At 39.5% G+C, this 17661-nt stretch overlaps 1 protein-coding gene across 7 annotated transcripts in view; it reads left to right on the top strand.

Moving 5' to 3' along the window:
• Positions 1-17661, top strand: part of TSPAN5 (tetraspanin 5) — a 234285-nt gene that overhangs the window by 137976 nt on the left and 78648 nt on the right. The window contains exons 1-2 of one of the 7 annotated variants that reach the window (XM_009240208.4): positions 3333-3426; positions 6555-6696. The exons of 5 other annotated variants lie outside the window; for them this stretch is intronic. In XM_009240208.4, the coding sequence (XP_009238483.1) occupies positions 6694-6696 (3 nt within the window). In that variant the 5' untranslated portion in view covers positions 3333-3426; positions 6555-6693. Of the gene's footprint in view, positions 1-3332; positions 3427-6554; positions 6697-10676; positions 10744-17661 lie in introns of those variants that run through there. One more of the 7 variants, XM_054554215.2, reaches the window with a different exon arrangement.

The following is a 17661-nucleotide window of genomic DNA, read 5'->3' as shown; positions in this document are numbered from 1 at the left end:
CCTGCACCCTCTTGAAGACATCACGCCAGCGTCTCCTGCACTTGGCCGTGTAGGCTGCAGCACAGCTGTTTCTGCTACAATCAGCTCCAGTATTTGTATTCCTCCTCTTGAGGCCAAGGCTTGTTCGTTGGCCCCAGGGAATGTGCTGTGTTGGGGTTTGAATCTCCTGTCCTGCGTGCTGTGCCCCTGCCAAGGGCTGTGCACCCACCTGTCCCAGATGGGTTTTGTGTCATGTTTTCCCTGCTATGCTGGTGGTGACAGCATCCTGCTGTCGCAGAGTAAAGCTCAGCTGCATATATGCCACCCGCCCTCCTCCACAGCATCCAGGCTTCCAATGTAAAAGCCTCTTACAACATCAGGCGGGAGAAAACAAGCCTGCCGCTTGTGGTGCCTTAGCACCAATTTGTCACCCACTTCACTCAGCCCTGGCCCCCTGCTTCTCCTCTGTATGGTATCTTTTTTTCCCATGGCTGCTCCAGCTGGGCTCTGGCCTGACACTGGAATCACATGTTTTGGCTCTAGCCTTTGGTATTATTCTTGAGGTTGTCAGCATACATCCCCACTGCCATCTTTTTCTAATGCAAAGGTCTTTTCATTAATGGATATTTTTTCCTATGAGACTTGTTTAGGGGAGAGATGCATCCTTCATCTCCCCACCCCCACCTGCCATAAGGTTTTTACAAGCCAAGCTAGAGATTGCTTTCCAGCCACTTTCAGAAAAACGCTAGGGCTCCACTTTGTGTTTAGCACAATCAGCACACATAACTCTTGTTCTGCTTGGGTTCTGTTCAATGTCACTTGCTCCTCCTGACCCTAGAAAGAGTTGAGAATTATAAGCACGGATTATAAGGACTCATAATCTCAGTTGCCAGAGTAAGGGGAATAACGTTTTCACCGGTTCCCTGAAATAGACCTGGCAGACAGCTGTTGCCTCCCCTCCCCTTTCCTCTCATTTCCCCTGGAGATGTACTCTGCCTGTTTCTTCTCCTCGCTAAAACTAAGGAACTTTCCCTTGTGTTTTCTTTTGGCTTCTAGATTGTTCACTTGGCTTTTTATCTAAGCTTGTATTAAATTACTTCATGATCTGTGCCTGGAGAGGCTTTGGCATAACATGGCTCACAGAGAAGTGTTGTTTGTTGTGGTTGGACCACTTTGTTGCAGCAGCATCTGTTCTTGTCTGAATGGGGCATGCAGGTGAAGCATGTGCTCTAGGTCACTGAAAAAGGAGGGAACACAGGCACCTGGACTGACCATTGGCAGCTGTGATCTACTCAACAGGGGTGGTTGCTTATGTGACGCTCAGACAGCCCCTCAGCTGCTTGTGATAAAGGCTACAAAATTCCAGGCAGCTTTTTGGTCCCCATAACAAGTATATATAACTCCTACTTTAAGCAGTCCAAATTTAATACAGAGCAATGGGATGAGATGTATGTGGGTGGTGTCACATCCACAAGAATATCTTTAATCATTATTCTTTTCAACAATTCAGTTTCAAGAGGAATAAGTGAATTTAGGAAATTTGTATATGGGAAAACATTGTCAATCAGTAAATGCGTGGTCTACTGTGTATATTTTCTCCTCAGTTCTTTAAGGCCCCCAAAATGGGATGAAAAGTTGCTCAAAAGCTCTCATGCAAAATTATAAGAATATGGAGATATATTAGGAAATGAACAGATAAATATGCTTTCAAGAATCTTACTAAAATGCTCAACAGTTATATGAAACATGCAAGTATAAGTTGAAAATTTAACTGACATGTGGACATTGAATGTTTCTGTGATTTTAATGAAAAAAAATTCAAGGAACAAGGGGGAAAAACACCAACTGTCAAAAGGAAAAATGCCCTTTATCTACTCATGCAAATAGTCCCCTTGTTCATAGCCGTCACAAAGGACATGACGAGCCATATTGTGCAGGATCCAAGGTTCATGAGAAGTAGGTGCGTAAATGGCAGGTAGTGGGAAAGTGATTTATGTCCCATGAAAACCCATTCAGCTGTTGTAGCACTTCCAGGGCATGTGACATGTAAGGGAGCCATTGTCTTAACACTCAGGGTAAGGACAAAAAGCCTTCAGTTGCTGAAAGGTGCTGGTTTGAGATGGTGATATCCTGTCTCCTTTTCCAGTAGAAGCAGGAACATGATGTCTAGGGTTTTTAAAAGAAAAAGCTTTTGTTCTTTTTTATTTAGTGACAGTAGAAATTAAAGTAGAGCCTTAAAAATTAGAAACACAGTCAATTTTAATGTCAAGACCCAAGCCTCGGCAGTTAAATCGGATGCCTCCTTAAAAAATGTGTGAAAGTTATTTACCCTCATTTAAATTTGGGGGCAACAAATGAATGGCTACTTAAGCATTAATTAATAAGGACTCAGTGAGATTAACTTAGATCACCTATATTTAGCTTCTGATTTTACTTCATTCTGTTTGCTTCTTTCATTAATCTAAATTAACTGCCAGAATTGCATTTATTAGTATGTAGGAGAACAATAATCAAGAAGTGTTTTTATCTGTATTCGTAGGAGGCTATGTTGTTATTCATGTGATTCTTAGAAAATAATGGATTTTACACAGGAAAAGATGTTTATACTTTCCAAAGATCTTACTCATTTGGGGTAAGAATTTGATAGAAATGCTAGGATTTGGTGTATAGAAAAGCATGTAAACTGTATGTATCATTTAGGTTTCTAATGCCTGTCATTGGCTTTCATGTGATTTGGATTGGGAGTCTAGAAGGAAGGCAGTGATAACAGGAGGGGGTGGGGAAAAGTGAAATTGTTGCCCATAGTGTGATAACTGTCTCCCATTTAATTTTGTCCCCTCACACATTTTTTTGTGTGTGTGTGTCTGCTTTTTGCCAAAAAGTACTTACTGGTTCTAGGCCTCAAGGAGCTTATGATTTAGCACAGATTTTCTCAGCCTCAGCACTGTTGACGTAGTGGGCCAGGTAATTCTTTGTGGTGGGGACTGTCTTGTATATTGTAGAACATCTAGAGACTTCCCCAACCTCTACCCACTAGATGCCAGTGCACCCTTCCCCAATAGGGTGACAACCAAGATGTCTCCAGATGTTATCGAATGTCCTCTCAGGGAGGCGCAGAATTGCCTCCATTTTGGAACCACTGATTTGACACAGCGCATCTTGCTATAGAAACTCACTAGCATTCTTTGCCATTACAGCTGTTCAGTTACTTATGCTTATTTCTAGTTTTGGAAAAGCCATTTGAAAATGCCCTGAAGTGACTTTTATTCCATTCTCATAATTCTTGAAAAGTGTGTGGAAGGCCAGAGGAGAACTGTTAACTGTGTCTGTGTGCATGTGTATGTGTAGGGGTGTTTTCATCATTGTCATCGTTATTTTATGAAGAAAATGGAGGCCTCAAACGTGTGAGCCAAAGGACAAACACTGAGATGTCCGTGAGAAAGCAAGGTGAGGACTGCTTTCAGGAAGTTCCTGATATTTCCTGTATTAACAGAATCTGTTAAGACCCTGAAAGCTTAGGGCTTAATAAAATCGTTGAGATCTTAAATGTAGAGGATGTAAGATTTTTTGTAGATCAGCTTTAAAATGAAGCCTAGGCAAAAATGAAGTAGATTTGCCCCTCTTCACCCTCACCTGCCTTCTCCCGGTTTCTTCTCTTTCCCTCCTCTCATCTCTGCTTGCTCTGGCAGTTCCTTTAACAAACATATTGTTATGTGATGAGTTTGATGAATTACAAAAAGGTACCACTCTTTCAAGATACATTATATTCATCTACCAAAAAATGGTCGTAATAGCTGTACAAAGCTGCAGTGACCCAGGGTAACTGGAGCCCCAGGAGTTGTGCAGTGCACAGCTTGCACAGCAGTAAGTGGTGGCTATGTTTGGGCAGTTTCATTCCCTCCCGTGACATTAGCTTTCACCTGAATGCTGTTCTGTTTTTGACCCTAGACCAAACCCTTTCTGGGAACATCATGCCTATGCAAGCTACCTTTTGGACACATTCTTTCTAGAATACTCTAAAGCATCCCAAGTGTAACATATGCAAAATTGAATTACTGTTTTCCCCAAGCCTGGTTTTTCTTAAATTTAGGAGTCATCTTAGTCTCTCTTTTTATATACTTATATACACACACACTATACATATACACATACATGTATCACAAGCCTTCTCAGTCCTCCCCGTATAGTTCTTAAATCCTGTTTTTTTGTGTGTGTGTGTTTTGTTTTGTTTTTTGAGACAGAGTCTCGTTGTGTTGCCGGACTGGAGTGCAGTGGCGCGATCTCAGCTCTCTGCAACCTCCGCCTCCCAGGTTCAGGCAATTCTCCTGCCTCAGCCTCCTGAGTAGCTGGGACTACAGGCATGCCCCACCACACCCAACTAATTTTTGTGTTTTTAGTAGAGATGGGGTTTCACCATGTTGTCCAGGATGGTCTTGATCTCTTGACCTTGTGATCTGCCCGCCTCGGCCTCCCAAAGTGCTGGGATTACAGGCGTGAGCCACCGCGCCCGGCCTGTGATTTTCTTTCTACCCCTGCTTTCCTCCTGTTGTCTTATTTCAGTTTTCATCTCCTCTTTCCTGAGGCCTGGGCCATTGCAGTCATCTACTACCTGCTTTTCCTGTCCAGGTATCACACCCCTTCAAGCATGTTTCAATTAGAATGCTCTTGTAAAACACAAATCTGGCCTGTTTCCCATCAGAGCTCTTTGAATTCCTTCTGTTATGCAATAGTTTATGCCTCCTTTATAGCCTTATTTATAACCTCACCCCCCGCCCCCCCAAATGTCTAGGCATTCAAAATCTGCGAAGTGCAGGGCCTATTCTAGGCACTGGAGACTCAGCAGTGAATAAAACAAAGTCATTGCCATCATGGAGCCTACTTTTGAGGGGGCTGGACTATTTGCAGTTCTGTGAGCTGCCACGCTGTTTCGTACCTTTGCTGGAATGTGTCTGCCCACAGCTAATCTTCCTGGACAGTGTCTGCTGGAATTTCAGGACACAGCGACGGTGTAGTGACCCTACTAGCATTACCACTCTTCTTTTTATGTCTTCCTTGTGTTGTGTGCTTCAAGCTTCCTCTTCACCAGGGCCTGGCCTTACCAGGCTTTGTGTTTCCAGCACCTATGGTAGTGCTCAGCGCATAACAGATGCTTCTAAATGTTTATTGAATGAAAAGCACACAAGCATGGAAACACTTTGGGATGCATGTCCCTCAAATGTGTCATGTATTTTCTTCCTTTCTTTGCTTATGCTCTTTCCACTGCCAAGAATATCCACCCCAACCATCCTATCAGGCCCTTATAAGCCACTTGCCCCATTCTTTAAAGTGTCGCTGTCATGAACCCCTGCTGAATCCTTGCCTCAATTACTTATTGACCTACTTGCTTTTTTCATGCTTTCGGTAGCATTTATTCAATAAATACTGAATATCTACCATTTTCCAGGATTTGTGCCAGGTCTTAGGGATATGACAATGGAAAAATATCTGCTAATATTGTATTTTTAGTAGAGACAGGGTTTCTCCATGTTGGGTCAGTCTGGTCTTGAACTCCCGACCTCAGGTGATCCACCCACCTTGGCCTCCCAAAGTGCTGGGATTATAGGCGTGAGCCTGGATGACCGTCCTTTATGCAGTGATGTATAGGCCCAGGCCCTTTCCATGTTGTGGCTCTGCTAACCCCATTGTGTTCCATTTTATGTGAAAGGGTAAAAAAGAGAGCATGGAGTGGATGTATTTGTTTCTTAAAGCCTTGCCTCAGAGGTGACACCTACCACTTCTCTCACAGTCCATTGGTAGAGACAAGTCACAAAGCCACTCAAACTGCAAGGGCAGCTGAGACATGTGGTCTAGCTGGGTGACCAGAAAGACAAAATGGAGTTTTGGTAGACAGCTACCAAACTCGGCCACATACCTCATTATACTAGCTGCAAACTGTGTTATCGTTAGTTGCCTGCATATTAATTAGTTCCTTCTGCCTAGAACACTTTTATCTAGAATATTTGCAACATTTGCCACTCACTTCATTTAAATCTCAGCTCATCTGAAACTTCTTCCAAGTGTAAGACCACTCAGTCTGGAAAAGCTCCCCATCTTCCTACACTGCCTTTTTTACTTTAGAGCCCCTGTCACACATTATATTGTATATGTAGTTTAGTTTATCGTGCTCCCCTGCACAGGAATGTAAGTGTCATGATGGCACAGCATTTGTTTTGCTCATTGTTCTATCTACAGAATCTAGAAGAGTGCCTGGCACTTGTCTTCAAGGATTATCCACATCCTGAAGGCAGAGCTTTGTTGTTCACATTTCAGTGAATATTTGCTGAGCAGAGCCTCATGCTAGTCAGGCCTTGGAGGCACGTCCTGAACAAGGAAAACACGCCCTCTGCCTCCCTCAATTGAAGATATTAGTCTCTTCAATCTCATTCAATTTTATTTCTCTGTGCTTAGAGTTTAGAAGCAATTAAATATGTTTGTGGAATGAACAAACTAATTAACAGCATATTTAGGAAATCTCCGTGTAGTAAATATATTAAAGTTTTAGAAAATCATGGTAATCTAAGTGAAATATTTTACAGATTATGGGGAAAACATGAGGGATGAAAATTTACCCTGCTCTACTTCAGCTTTTGAAAAAGTCTGCTTATGAGCCACTCTTGTCATTGCTAATAATAACACCAGTGGGGGAAACTTGAAGAAAGAGGTATTTGTCACCAAATGGTAAGTCAGCAGCTTGTCTTGTTATCTGGGTTGGAACACTAAGTCATTAAGTGGCATTTGGACTAAATCTGATTGGAATTTAGAATCTACTTGGAGACAAACAGAAATATACTTCTGCTTAGAAAAATTGCATTTTCCACTTTAAGATGTTGTGGATTAGAAAATGATAAGAATTAATTTTAAGAGAATGCCTGTTTTTTGAAAGGATTGGTTATATGTTGGTAGAAATTCTTCAGGGAAGTGACATCTCTGGAGAGGGAAACACAAAAACAGCTCAATACAGTCAGTCAATTTATTCTAAGCTAAGGAAAAAATAACTAAGACTGCTTGCTGGTTTTCTGTGGGCTGTAACAGCTGGTTAACTCAAGTTTCTGCTTTCTACCAATTGTGAAAATTAAGCTTTAATTTAGTGGAGCACCTGGATGTTGAAACTCTGTCTGAAGATACAGGGGCTAAAAATGTTCAGATTCTGTCTGAAGATACAGGGGCTATGGTTTGTCTATGGTTACAGTTTTTGCAAATGCAGAAAAGCTTTCGCAAATGCAGAAAAGCTTTTGGAGCCTACTTATGTTATGGAGTATTTCCAATAGTGATTATTAAAGCAATTCAAGGAAAATCAGTAACTAATGATAGTAAAAAAGTTGCCTTAAAATAGTGTTCAAGAAAATAGAGTGTGTATGTCATATTTTAGCACATAGAAAGGCTTAAAAACCCTCTTGTGAACTCCTACTTAACAATTTCTTTATTATCCTCTTCTTACTCAGATTTATAAATTTTCCTTCCTTTCTGCAAAAGGACAGAGATAAAGAAAGATACTAACTTTTCCCCCTCATTGTATCACCTCATTACCCTGTTGTGCCAGTAATATTCATGTTGAATATCTGGTCATGTTTAGCCATTTGTAATGTGTTTAAAGTTATTTTTTATGATTTCCAAATTTGAAATACTGGAAAGGAAGATCGCAGCCTGATGGAAATTTTTACCGGAATAGTGATTGCTTTTTGCTGTAAACATGGGAGGGAAATTGTCTTAGTGTCGTTACTGTCTTACTGTTTGAATTCTTGAAGGGCTTGTTTCCCACGGTGTTTTACTACATTATATTCATGGAAGGGAACATGCAAGCCAGAGAGAGTACAGGTTTTAGGCAAAGAGGCATGGGTTAGGATTCTGCTCTGCCACTCTGGAGGGAGTTATTTCTTCTGGCTTATTCTGTGTCTTTGTTATTTAAGTGAGGGCATTTACAGGACCTACATCATAGAGTGCTGGGAGATTAAACGAGAAGACATTCGCAGGTTATGCCCTGCTGCTAAAGGAAAGGAATTACCATTTTCAATTTGTTGTGTAAAGACCATCTGAAAATCTTGCTGTCTCTCAGTTAGACTCTGGCCTATCCACAGTCAGGTTAGCTTGCCCACATGGGTTTCAAGCAACTCCACTCTGCTCTGAGGCTCACTAAGGGTGAACAGGTGATCATGAATGTGGAAGGCTGAAGAAGAAACTGGAAAAAGCTGAAACTGAGTATCAGCATTTAGAAACTGCATTTGGAATGCTGAGATAATAGAAAGCTTTCAAGGCACTTTGGAACTCTACATATGTTAATCAAGAGCCTCAAAAGCAGCACATCGATTGGCAAACCGATCTCTTCAAGTGCCACTGCATTAAAGTCCCTGGGGAAGCTGTGGATATTAGCTAGCAGTGGTGCACAAGCCATTTACCCTCCCTTCTCTGCAACTTTAAAAACTTTTTGCCTAATAATCTCTGTTCTAAATTCAGTATGGATTTACTTAGCTAGCAGATTGAGATCCAGGGGGACAGTGTGAGAATTAGAAGAGTTTTATATTTACAGGAAAGTTGCAAAGATAGTACAGTTTCCATTTACTGTGTACCCATCTTCCCCTGTTACACCTTATGTTAGAAATGCTTGTTCCCTGGTGCTGCAGAGGAATAAATGTATGAGCATTCGAACGCACATTTAATAAAAATGGCCTTGCTAAGAGAATTAAATTTATGTTTGAGTGCTATTTCTTTGTTTCACTGGGGAACAAGCATTTCTAACACCTTACATGTTAATATACTGCATTTCTTACAACTAATGAGCCAGTATTGATATATTATTATTAACTAAAGTTTGTACCTTATTCAGACTTCCTTAGGTTTTACCTAATGTCCTTTTCTGTTCCAGGATCTCACCCTGGGCACTACATTACGTTGTTCATGGTTTCTTAGGCACCTCTTGGCTGTGACAGTTTCGTAGACCTTTTTGTTTTCAATGATCTTGACAGTTTTGAGGAATACTGTTTAGGTATTTTGTGGAATGTTCCTCAGTTAGATTTGTCTGGTGTTTTTCTCATGATTAGACTAGGGGAAGACCCACAGAGGTTAAGTGCCATTTTTGTTATATCAGGGGTACATCCTGTCAACATGACTTATCACTGATGTGATCATGTCAACATAATCTTGATCATGTGACTGATGTAATCTGCTGCCAGATTTCTCCAGTGTAAAGTGACTCCGCCCACCTCCTTTGGAAGGAAGCCACAACGTACAGCCCTTGCGTAAGGAATGGGGAATTTTGCCCTTCCCAATTGTGGGCAGAATATTTACATAAATTATTTGGAATTCTCAGTTGTATTTCTAAGTGTGTGATTTTAAAAACTACTTGGATGTTAAAATGGTTACTGTTGTATTCATTATTGAGTGAATACTTACAAATGTGATCTGATGGACATTTTATTCTACCTAAGGGAAAAAAATGGCTTCCCAAATTGCAGCCAGCCCGCCTAGTTCAGAGACTGTAGAATTTGTATTCCTCCCCGAGTGTGTTCTTAGTAGCACGCCAGAAGTGCCAGATGCTACCCTCTCTTTTTCTGTGTCGTGATTTAATACCGTTTGTGCATTTTCTTCCGCTTCAGTTGATTTAGTATCATTTTTGGAGACCACAGACCTGTTTGTATTTTGTGTGTTACTATACAGTGTGTACTCTGTTTAGAAAAATAAAAATGCTAGTATGATAAAATGTACTATTTTAATATCTTTATTTTTAAAGTGTTACTATCAAAAACATCCTTTGGTGTCTCATAACTGGCTTTGACTTTGTTGCTCTCAATAAGAGTATATGATTCCAGATTTTCTGTTTAGTCAATGTTTAAACTACTTCATGTTTAACATTTATGCACATTATAATACAATGTGGTAATAAGGATCATTTTGCTTCTTGGCTCTTTTGAAATATTGGTATAATTTTTAACAAATTTATTTTAAAATAATCATTTCACTTTTTGATGAGTATAAGCTTGGTGAGAATTAGAAACTTCTTCAAAATATAGAAGTCTATTTTCCTTATCTTTGGCAAAGAGTGATAATAATTGGACTTCAAAAGACCCAGCCCAGTAGTCCCACTGCTAAAAATGGATAATGGCCTATCTCAATCCACAGAAGGAAAATAAAATGGGCTAATAGAAACTTTTTCAGTTTCATGTTTTTCTCCTGTCAACATTTCATAAGTGTTTGGCGTTTGCTACCACATCTCTTTTGGTGAGTATTAGTGAAAATGAATGAATAAGTAGTGAAAGAACGTTAACAGAAAAATTTGGACACAGCCAGTTAGTTTAATAACTCTATTATTTTATTGAGAACATGCAAGTTTAGGATATGGTGTTTTTTTATTCTTTCTTAGGGTTGAAATAATCTCCCCTGCCAGGTACGTATAAGCTGTGGTTTTAGATGGCATTCATATACTGCCATTTCTGCCAGAAAAATTATTCCTGGTTCATAAAAAGAAGCAAAGTATCTCAATGTTTCATATTTTTCCTCAATGGGCAGCTCTACTTCCCAGTGCTTTATCATCAGAGCAAGTTTGAAAGCCACCACGTGGATGAATGAGATGCAGTTAGAGAGTCTCTGGGAGCTTCCTGAGACAGGAAGGCATGGGTCATCCTAAAGTTGTATAACAATCATCTGTGTATCCTTCTACAGGAAGGATGGAATTGACTTTCCCACCCACAAATTTGGCATAAAATGTCTCTGCATCTGGGGCCAAGACAGTGTGTAAGGATTGTGAAGTCCCAGTGGTTTGGGTAGTAGGTAGAGATGCCAGTTCAGTGCTGAAGAGCCATTCCTACCTGTGTGTTTGTGTGTGTGTGGAGGGGAGGGGGTGTGCTGTGCGCGTGTGTGTGTGCGCACGCGTGTGTGGAGTGATTTTTCAGTCTTTTTGCAGGGAGGAGAAAAGAATGAATTAGTAGCTTCGCTTTTGCTAAGGATGTCCTAACAGTGTGGTGGATCCTTTTTGTTTAACAGGGTCGGTCAGATTACTGAGGAGCTGTGCGTTTATTGTTTTGTCATTAGTGCTATGAAGCTGCTACTGCTGGTTGTGGGTAAAGCAAGGCACATGAAAGCAGTCTGGAAATTTGTATTCAAGCTAATTTTTAATTTTTAACTACTTGTTTACTTATTTCTATATTTACCCTTTTAGCATAATACCTGAAAACTTTGGGGGTTGGGAAATGTCATTCATACAGACAATTTTTTTTAATACCTTCTATATTCAAGGCATTGTGCTGGGGAAACACAAGTGGATAAGATGGACATGGTCTCCATTCTCATGATGCATACAGCCTACTAGGGGAGACAGCTGAAAAACAACTACAGATATAGTTAGAAGGAATAATTTCAGGAAGTGTGGTTAGTAATATGAGGGGGGAATAAATTCGCAAAGGTGGCCAGAAAAGACTTTACTGAGTTATCATCTGAAACGAACCCTTAGGGTAGGAGTACCCCGTCTTTATAAAGGAGAGAAGAAAGAGATGCAATTAGCAGGATGATTGACGTGAAAAATTGCTTGATATAGTCAAGGAATAGAAAGTAGGCCTGTGTGACTGGAGAGAGTGGTATGACGCGAAATTGTAGAGTGGTAGGAAGGAGAGCACAGAGATCCTTAGGGATTATGAAGTATCGTATGGTGCACGTACTGATGGATTTTCACACACTGAAGAAACTCTGTAACCAGCACCCAGATCACGAAGCTGGACATGTTCAGTACCATTGGGGCTGCTGGAAGCAGTAACCACCCACGCTGTTAGCTCTCTTGTGTTCACATTTCAGGGCCTTGCTTTAGGAAAACTTCTGGTGTTCTCAGGCTATTTCTTCTATTACCATCCAAGGCCTAACACTTCCAGCTCCATGCAGAGTATCTTTCTGTGGGATTTTTATACTCATGTCACTTCCTCTCCCCAACCCCCACCTTGAACATGTATTATACATGGAATTCTTTGGTAAATAGGATGCAAATTTGTTTTCGAAGCTTGTTTGGCACATACTCTCTCCTTTAGAAAGCAAAGCTTGTCCTTTCAGAAGGTTCTTATAATATTTGTGGATGTGGCCTTCAGGTCTAAGCTGAAGCTTTTGTTTTCATTTGGACTTTATGCATGTATTAACAGTTTATATTTTCTGTGGTAATGGAATATTTTAGGGGTTGTTTCCTCATTATATTTAGATTCTTATATTAAAAAGCGTGCAAAGGCATTTAACCAAATTTAATCTAGAAATAAAGATAATATGGTAATTTCAAATAGCTTTTTGTTCAAGATGAGATTTTAAAAGTTATTATTCCACAGTGAATTTTAATGATGATTGTGTACAATGGCATTTATGGATGTGCAACAACTGAATGAGTATGATTAGTGCGTTAGATTATGGATTCGTAATGTGAAATGAGAACTTTTTAATAAGCTTTCTCCATAATGGTTCATGCTGTGAACAAACAAAGTATGAGACACTGAGCTTCACTAAATCATTGCAGGACTTTTGGAATCAGTAGGTTCATGTTTTCAAATAGCTTCCTATTTTTAAAAACACCGCTAAAAAGTTAAGAGGCAGCTACCTAACCAGATATCTTATATTTTGAGGAGTTGGAAGAACGTTTCTTTTTATAATAAAAGGAAAATTTTATTGTTGAAGTGTATTTATTGTTCAAGTATAAAATGGAATTGAAGTTACGCTTTGAGAAAAACTTGATTGCAAGACCTTATTAGGATTTAACACCTCATCAAGACTGCTTTTTACATTTTTTTTTTTGAGACAGTCTCGCTGCGTCGCCCAGGATGGAGTGCAATGGCATGATCTCGGCTCACTGCAACTTCCGCCTCCCCAGTTCAAGCAATTCTCCTGCCTCAGCCTCCTGAGTAGCTGGGATTACAGGCGCCTGCCATCACGCCCAGCTTATTTTTGTATTTTTAGTAGAGACAGGGTTTCATCATGTTGGCCAGGCTGGTCTCGAACTCCTGACCTCAAGTGATCCACTTGCCTCAGCCTCCCAAAGTGCTGGGATTACAGGCGTGAGCCATCATGCCCAGCTGCTTTTGACATTTTCTTTGGGAGGTTTCTGGGGCACAATTAGCTGAAATCTGAAGTTTGGTTTTGCATGGTCTTGCCCAAGCTGGTGGTTGGTCATTGTGGCCTTCTGATCAGGTGATCCTAAGAAACATTCTGAAAACATACCCAAAAAAACATAAAAGGCATACCTTACCATTTAAAGGTTCTTTCAGTAAAGGCCTATGAGTAATTTTTCATGGAGGGAGCCCATTCTTATGAAGTTTTAACAGAGAAACATATCATTATCTTCAAATTGTATTATTACCTTGTCTTTTATTTTTAAAAGCTCATTTTTCCCCATTATCAAGATAACATGTTCTAGACAGACAATTTAGGGAATGCATGTGATTATTTTTGTTCTAATTTTCTGTAATACCACCACCTAGAGATAGTAGTTTTTAAAAACTGTGTGATATTTAATGTATTGTTTTCACTTCCTTTAAGATGCAATTTAGAGTTTTAGCCTTGAACTTTAGTTTTCCTTCCTCTTGGAGACTTAGTTTGATGCTAAAGTGCTATCTTCTTGTTTCAGCTTTTGCTTAATTTACTCCAATACTTTTAGACAGCAAATTAGGTAACTTTATACTAGTGTTATCTAACAATGTTTTGCTAACTTCCATTTTAAGATGTTAGCTCACAAAAAAGCTTTTAATTTAAATACATATAAAATTTTGAAAATGTGTGACTTTAATTAAAGACCATTGTTGGCTAGCGTCATAGAGGTGTCAAGAAAATTAACAGTAAATGGGCCATTCATCATTTCAAAACTTTCATGTTACATGACAACTGAAATTCCGGATACCCTTTAAGAGGTAAACTAGTTATGGAGAAGGGATGGAGAAGCACAGAATCCTAAACTTACTGTGGTGAGTCATGCACTCTGTGAGATCGAGGTTATTAGCTTCATATACCTAAAAACATATCCAGTGACCAAACCATGTCATAGGGCTCTGTCCATTTCTTGCCTTTGCTTTCTCTTGGACTGGCTTCATTCTTAGGGTATCCTCATGTGGTTTCAAGGTAGCTACTAGCAGCTCCTGTTGTCTTTCCCATGAATTTAATAACTGTAGTAAAAGAGTCTCTCTTTGAAAATACTTGAATAGAAATCCCAGGAATGAGTCTTACTGGACAGGCCTTAAGCACCCACTATTCCCAAACCAATTGTTATTGTGAGATAGGTGGAATGCTATGATTGCCAGGATTGGGTTACATCCTTACCATCTTACTCTAGAACACCAGTTTGTTGCCCAAAGAAAGACCAAGGTGTCGTAATTGGAAAAAGGGAGGCAGACTACAAGCACACAGGAAAACCTCCTGGGTGTTCACTAAAAAGGTCGATGAAGAATGAAGCATAATTCCTTGAATGAAAATGAAAATACAGCATAGTGAAACCTGTGAGATACTGCAAAAGCAGTACTAAGAGGGAAGTTTATAGCACTAAATGCCTACAACAAAAAAGTAGATCACAAGTTACCTAACATCACACATGAAGGAACTAGAAAAATAAGAACAAACCAAACCCAAAGTTACAAGAAAATAAGTGACAAAGATCAGAGCAAAACTACATGAACTAGAGACCAAAAAACAATACAAAGGATGAATGAAATGAAAAGTTGGTTTTTTGAAAAGATAAACAAAATTGATAAACCACTAGCTAGACTAACCAAGAAAGGAAGAGAGAAGATCGAAATAAACACAATCAGAAATGAAAAAGGAGACATTACAACTGATCATGGAAGTATAAGATCATCAGAGACTATTATTATTAACAACTATATGCTCACAAACTAGAAAAGCTGGAAGAAACGGATAAACTCCTGGGGACGCAACCTCCTGAGATTGAAGAAATAGAAGCCCTGTACAGACCAATAATGAGTAGTGAAATTGAATCAGTAATAAAAATCTCTCAACAAAAAAAGCCCAGGACCAGATGCAATCACAGGCAAATTCTTTCAAACATGCAAAGGAGGCCAGGTGCAGTGGCTCATGCCTGTAATCCCAGCACTTGGGGAGGCCATGGTGTGTGGATCACGAGGTCAGGAGATCGAGACTATCCTGGCTAACACTGTGAAACCCCATCTCTACTAAAAATACAAAAAAAAAAAAAAACAACTCAGCCGGGCATGGTGGCACCCACCTGTAAGTCCTAGCTACTTGGGAGGCTGAGGCAGGAGAATCCCTTGAACCTGGGAGGCAGAGGTTGCAGTGAGCCAAGATTGCGCCACTGCACTCCAGCCTGGGTGACAGAGCAAGACTCCATCTCAAAAAAAAAAAAAAAAAAAAAGAAAAAGAAAAAAACCATACAAAGGAGAACTAATACCAATCCTCCTGAAACTATTCCAAAAAAAAAGAGAGGATTCTCCCCACCTCATTCTACAAGGCTAGTTATCACCCGATACCAAAACCAGACAAGGATACAACAAAAAAGAAAACTAGAGGCCAATATCCCTGATGAAAATATATGTAAAAATTCGCAACAAAATACTAGCAAATTGAATCCAGCAGCTCATCAAAAAGATACTATACCATGATCAGGTGGGATTTATCCCAAGGATGCAAGGATGATTCAACATGTGCAAATGAAGAAATGTGATACATCATGCAGACAGAATTAAGGACAAAAACCATATGATTATCTCAATAAATGCAGAAAAAAGCGTTCAGTAAAATTCAGCATCTCTTCATGATAAAAGTACTCAACATACTAGACACAGAAGGAATATACTTCAACATAATAAAGGCCGTATATGACAGACCTACAGCCAACATCATACTTAATAGGAAAAAGTTGAAAGCATTCCCCTTAAGAACTGGAACAAGAGAAGCATGCCCACTTTCATGACTCTTATTCAACATGGCACTAGAAGTTCTCACCAGAGCAATCAGGCAAGAGAGAATAATAAAAGACATCCAAATTGGAAAGGAGGAAGTCAAATTATCCCTGTTCGCTGATGATATGATCTTATATCTAGAAAACCTTAAAGACTCCACCAAAAAACTCTTAGATTTGATAAATCAATTCAGTAAGGTTTCAGGATACTAAATTAACATATAGAAATCAGTAGCTTTTCTGTACACCAGTAATGATCTAGCCGAGGACCAAATCAAAAAGTCAACCCCATTTATAATAGCTACCAGAAAAAAAAAACAAAAAAACAAGGGGAATATATTTAAACAAGGAGGTGAACTACAAAACACTGATGAAAGTAATCATAGACAACACAAACAAATGGAAAAATATCCCACGCTCATGGGTTAGAAGAATCAACATTGTTAAAATGACCATCTCCCCAGAGCAATCTACAGATTCAATATAATCCTTATCAAACTTACCAACATTATTTTTCACAGAATTAAAAAACCCAATCGTAAAATTCATATGGAACCAAAAAAGCCAGAATAGCCAAAGCAATCCTAAGCAAAAAGAAAAAATCTAGAGGCATCATGTTACCTGACTTGAAATTACACTACAAAGCTGTAGTAACCAAAACAACATGGTACTGGTATAAAAATAGACACATAGATCAGTGGAAGAGAATAGAGAAGCCAAAAATAAAGCCACATATCTACAACTGATTTTCAACAAATTTAACAAAAATGTACACTGGGGAAATGATACCCTATTCAATAAATGGTGCTGGGAAAATTGGACGTATGTTGTAGAAGAATGAAACTGAACCCATACCTCTTATCATATACAAAAATTAACTCAGGATGGATTAAAGACCTAAACATAAGACCTGAAACTATAAAAATCCTAGAAGAAACCTAGGAAAAACTCTTCTGGACATTGGCCCAGGCAAAGAATTTATGACCAAGTCCTTAAAACCAAACACAATGAAAATAAAAATGGAGAAATGGCACTTAATTAAATTAAATTAAAAAGATTCTGCACAGCGAAAGAAAAAATCAGGAGAGTAAACCTACAGAATGAGGAAAAAAAAATTCCCAAAGTATGCATCCAACTAAGGGCTGACATGCAGAATTTACAAAAAACTCAAACAACAAGAAAAAAACCCCAAATAACCCCATTAAGTGAGCAAAAACATGAACACACATTTTTCAAAAGAAGACATACAAGTGGCCAACAAACATGAAAAAAATGCTCAACTTCACTAATCATCAGAGAAATGCAAATTAAAATCACAACGAGGCCAGGTGCAGTGGCTCATACCTGTAACCCCAGTGCTTTGGGAGGCTGAGGTGGGCATATCACAAGGTCAGGAGTTTGAGACCAGTCTGGCCAATATGGTGAAACCCTGTCTCTACTAAAAATACAAAAAAACTAGCTGGGCGTAGGGCACCTGTAGTCCCAGTTACTCGGGAAGCTGAGACAGGAGAATTGCTTAAACCCGAGAGGCAGAGGTTGCAGTGAGCCGAAATCACACCACTGCACTCCATCCTGGGCGACAGAGCGAGACTCTGTCTCAAAAAAAAAAAAAAACCACAATGAGATACCTTCTCACACCAGTCAGAATGGTTGTTATTCAACAGACTGAAAATAACAGATGTTGGTGAGCATGTGGAGAAAAGGGAATGCTTATACACTGTTGGTGGGAATATACGTTAGTACAACCTCAGTGGAAAATGGTATGG

This window comes from Pongo abelii, chromosome 3 (genome assembly GCF_028885655.2).
Source record: "Pongo abelii isolate AG06213 chromosome 3, NHGRI_mPonAbe1-v2.0_pri, whole genome shotgun sequence".
NCBI lineage: Eukaryota > Metazoa > Chordata > Mammalia > Primates > Hominidae > Pongo > Pongo abelii.
This window is presented reverse-complemented; position numbering and strand designations above follow the sequence as displayed.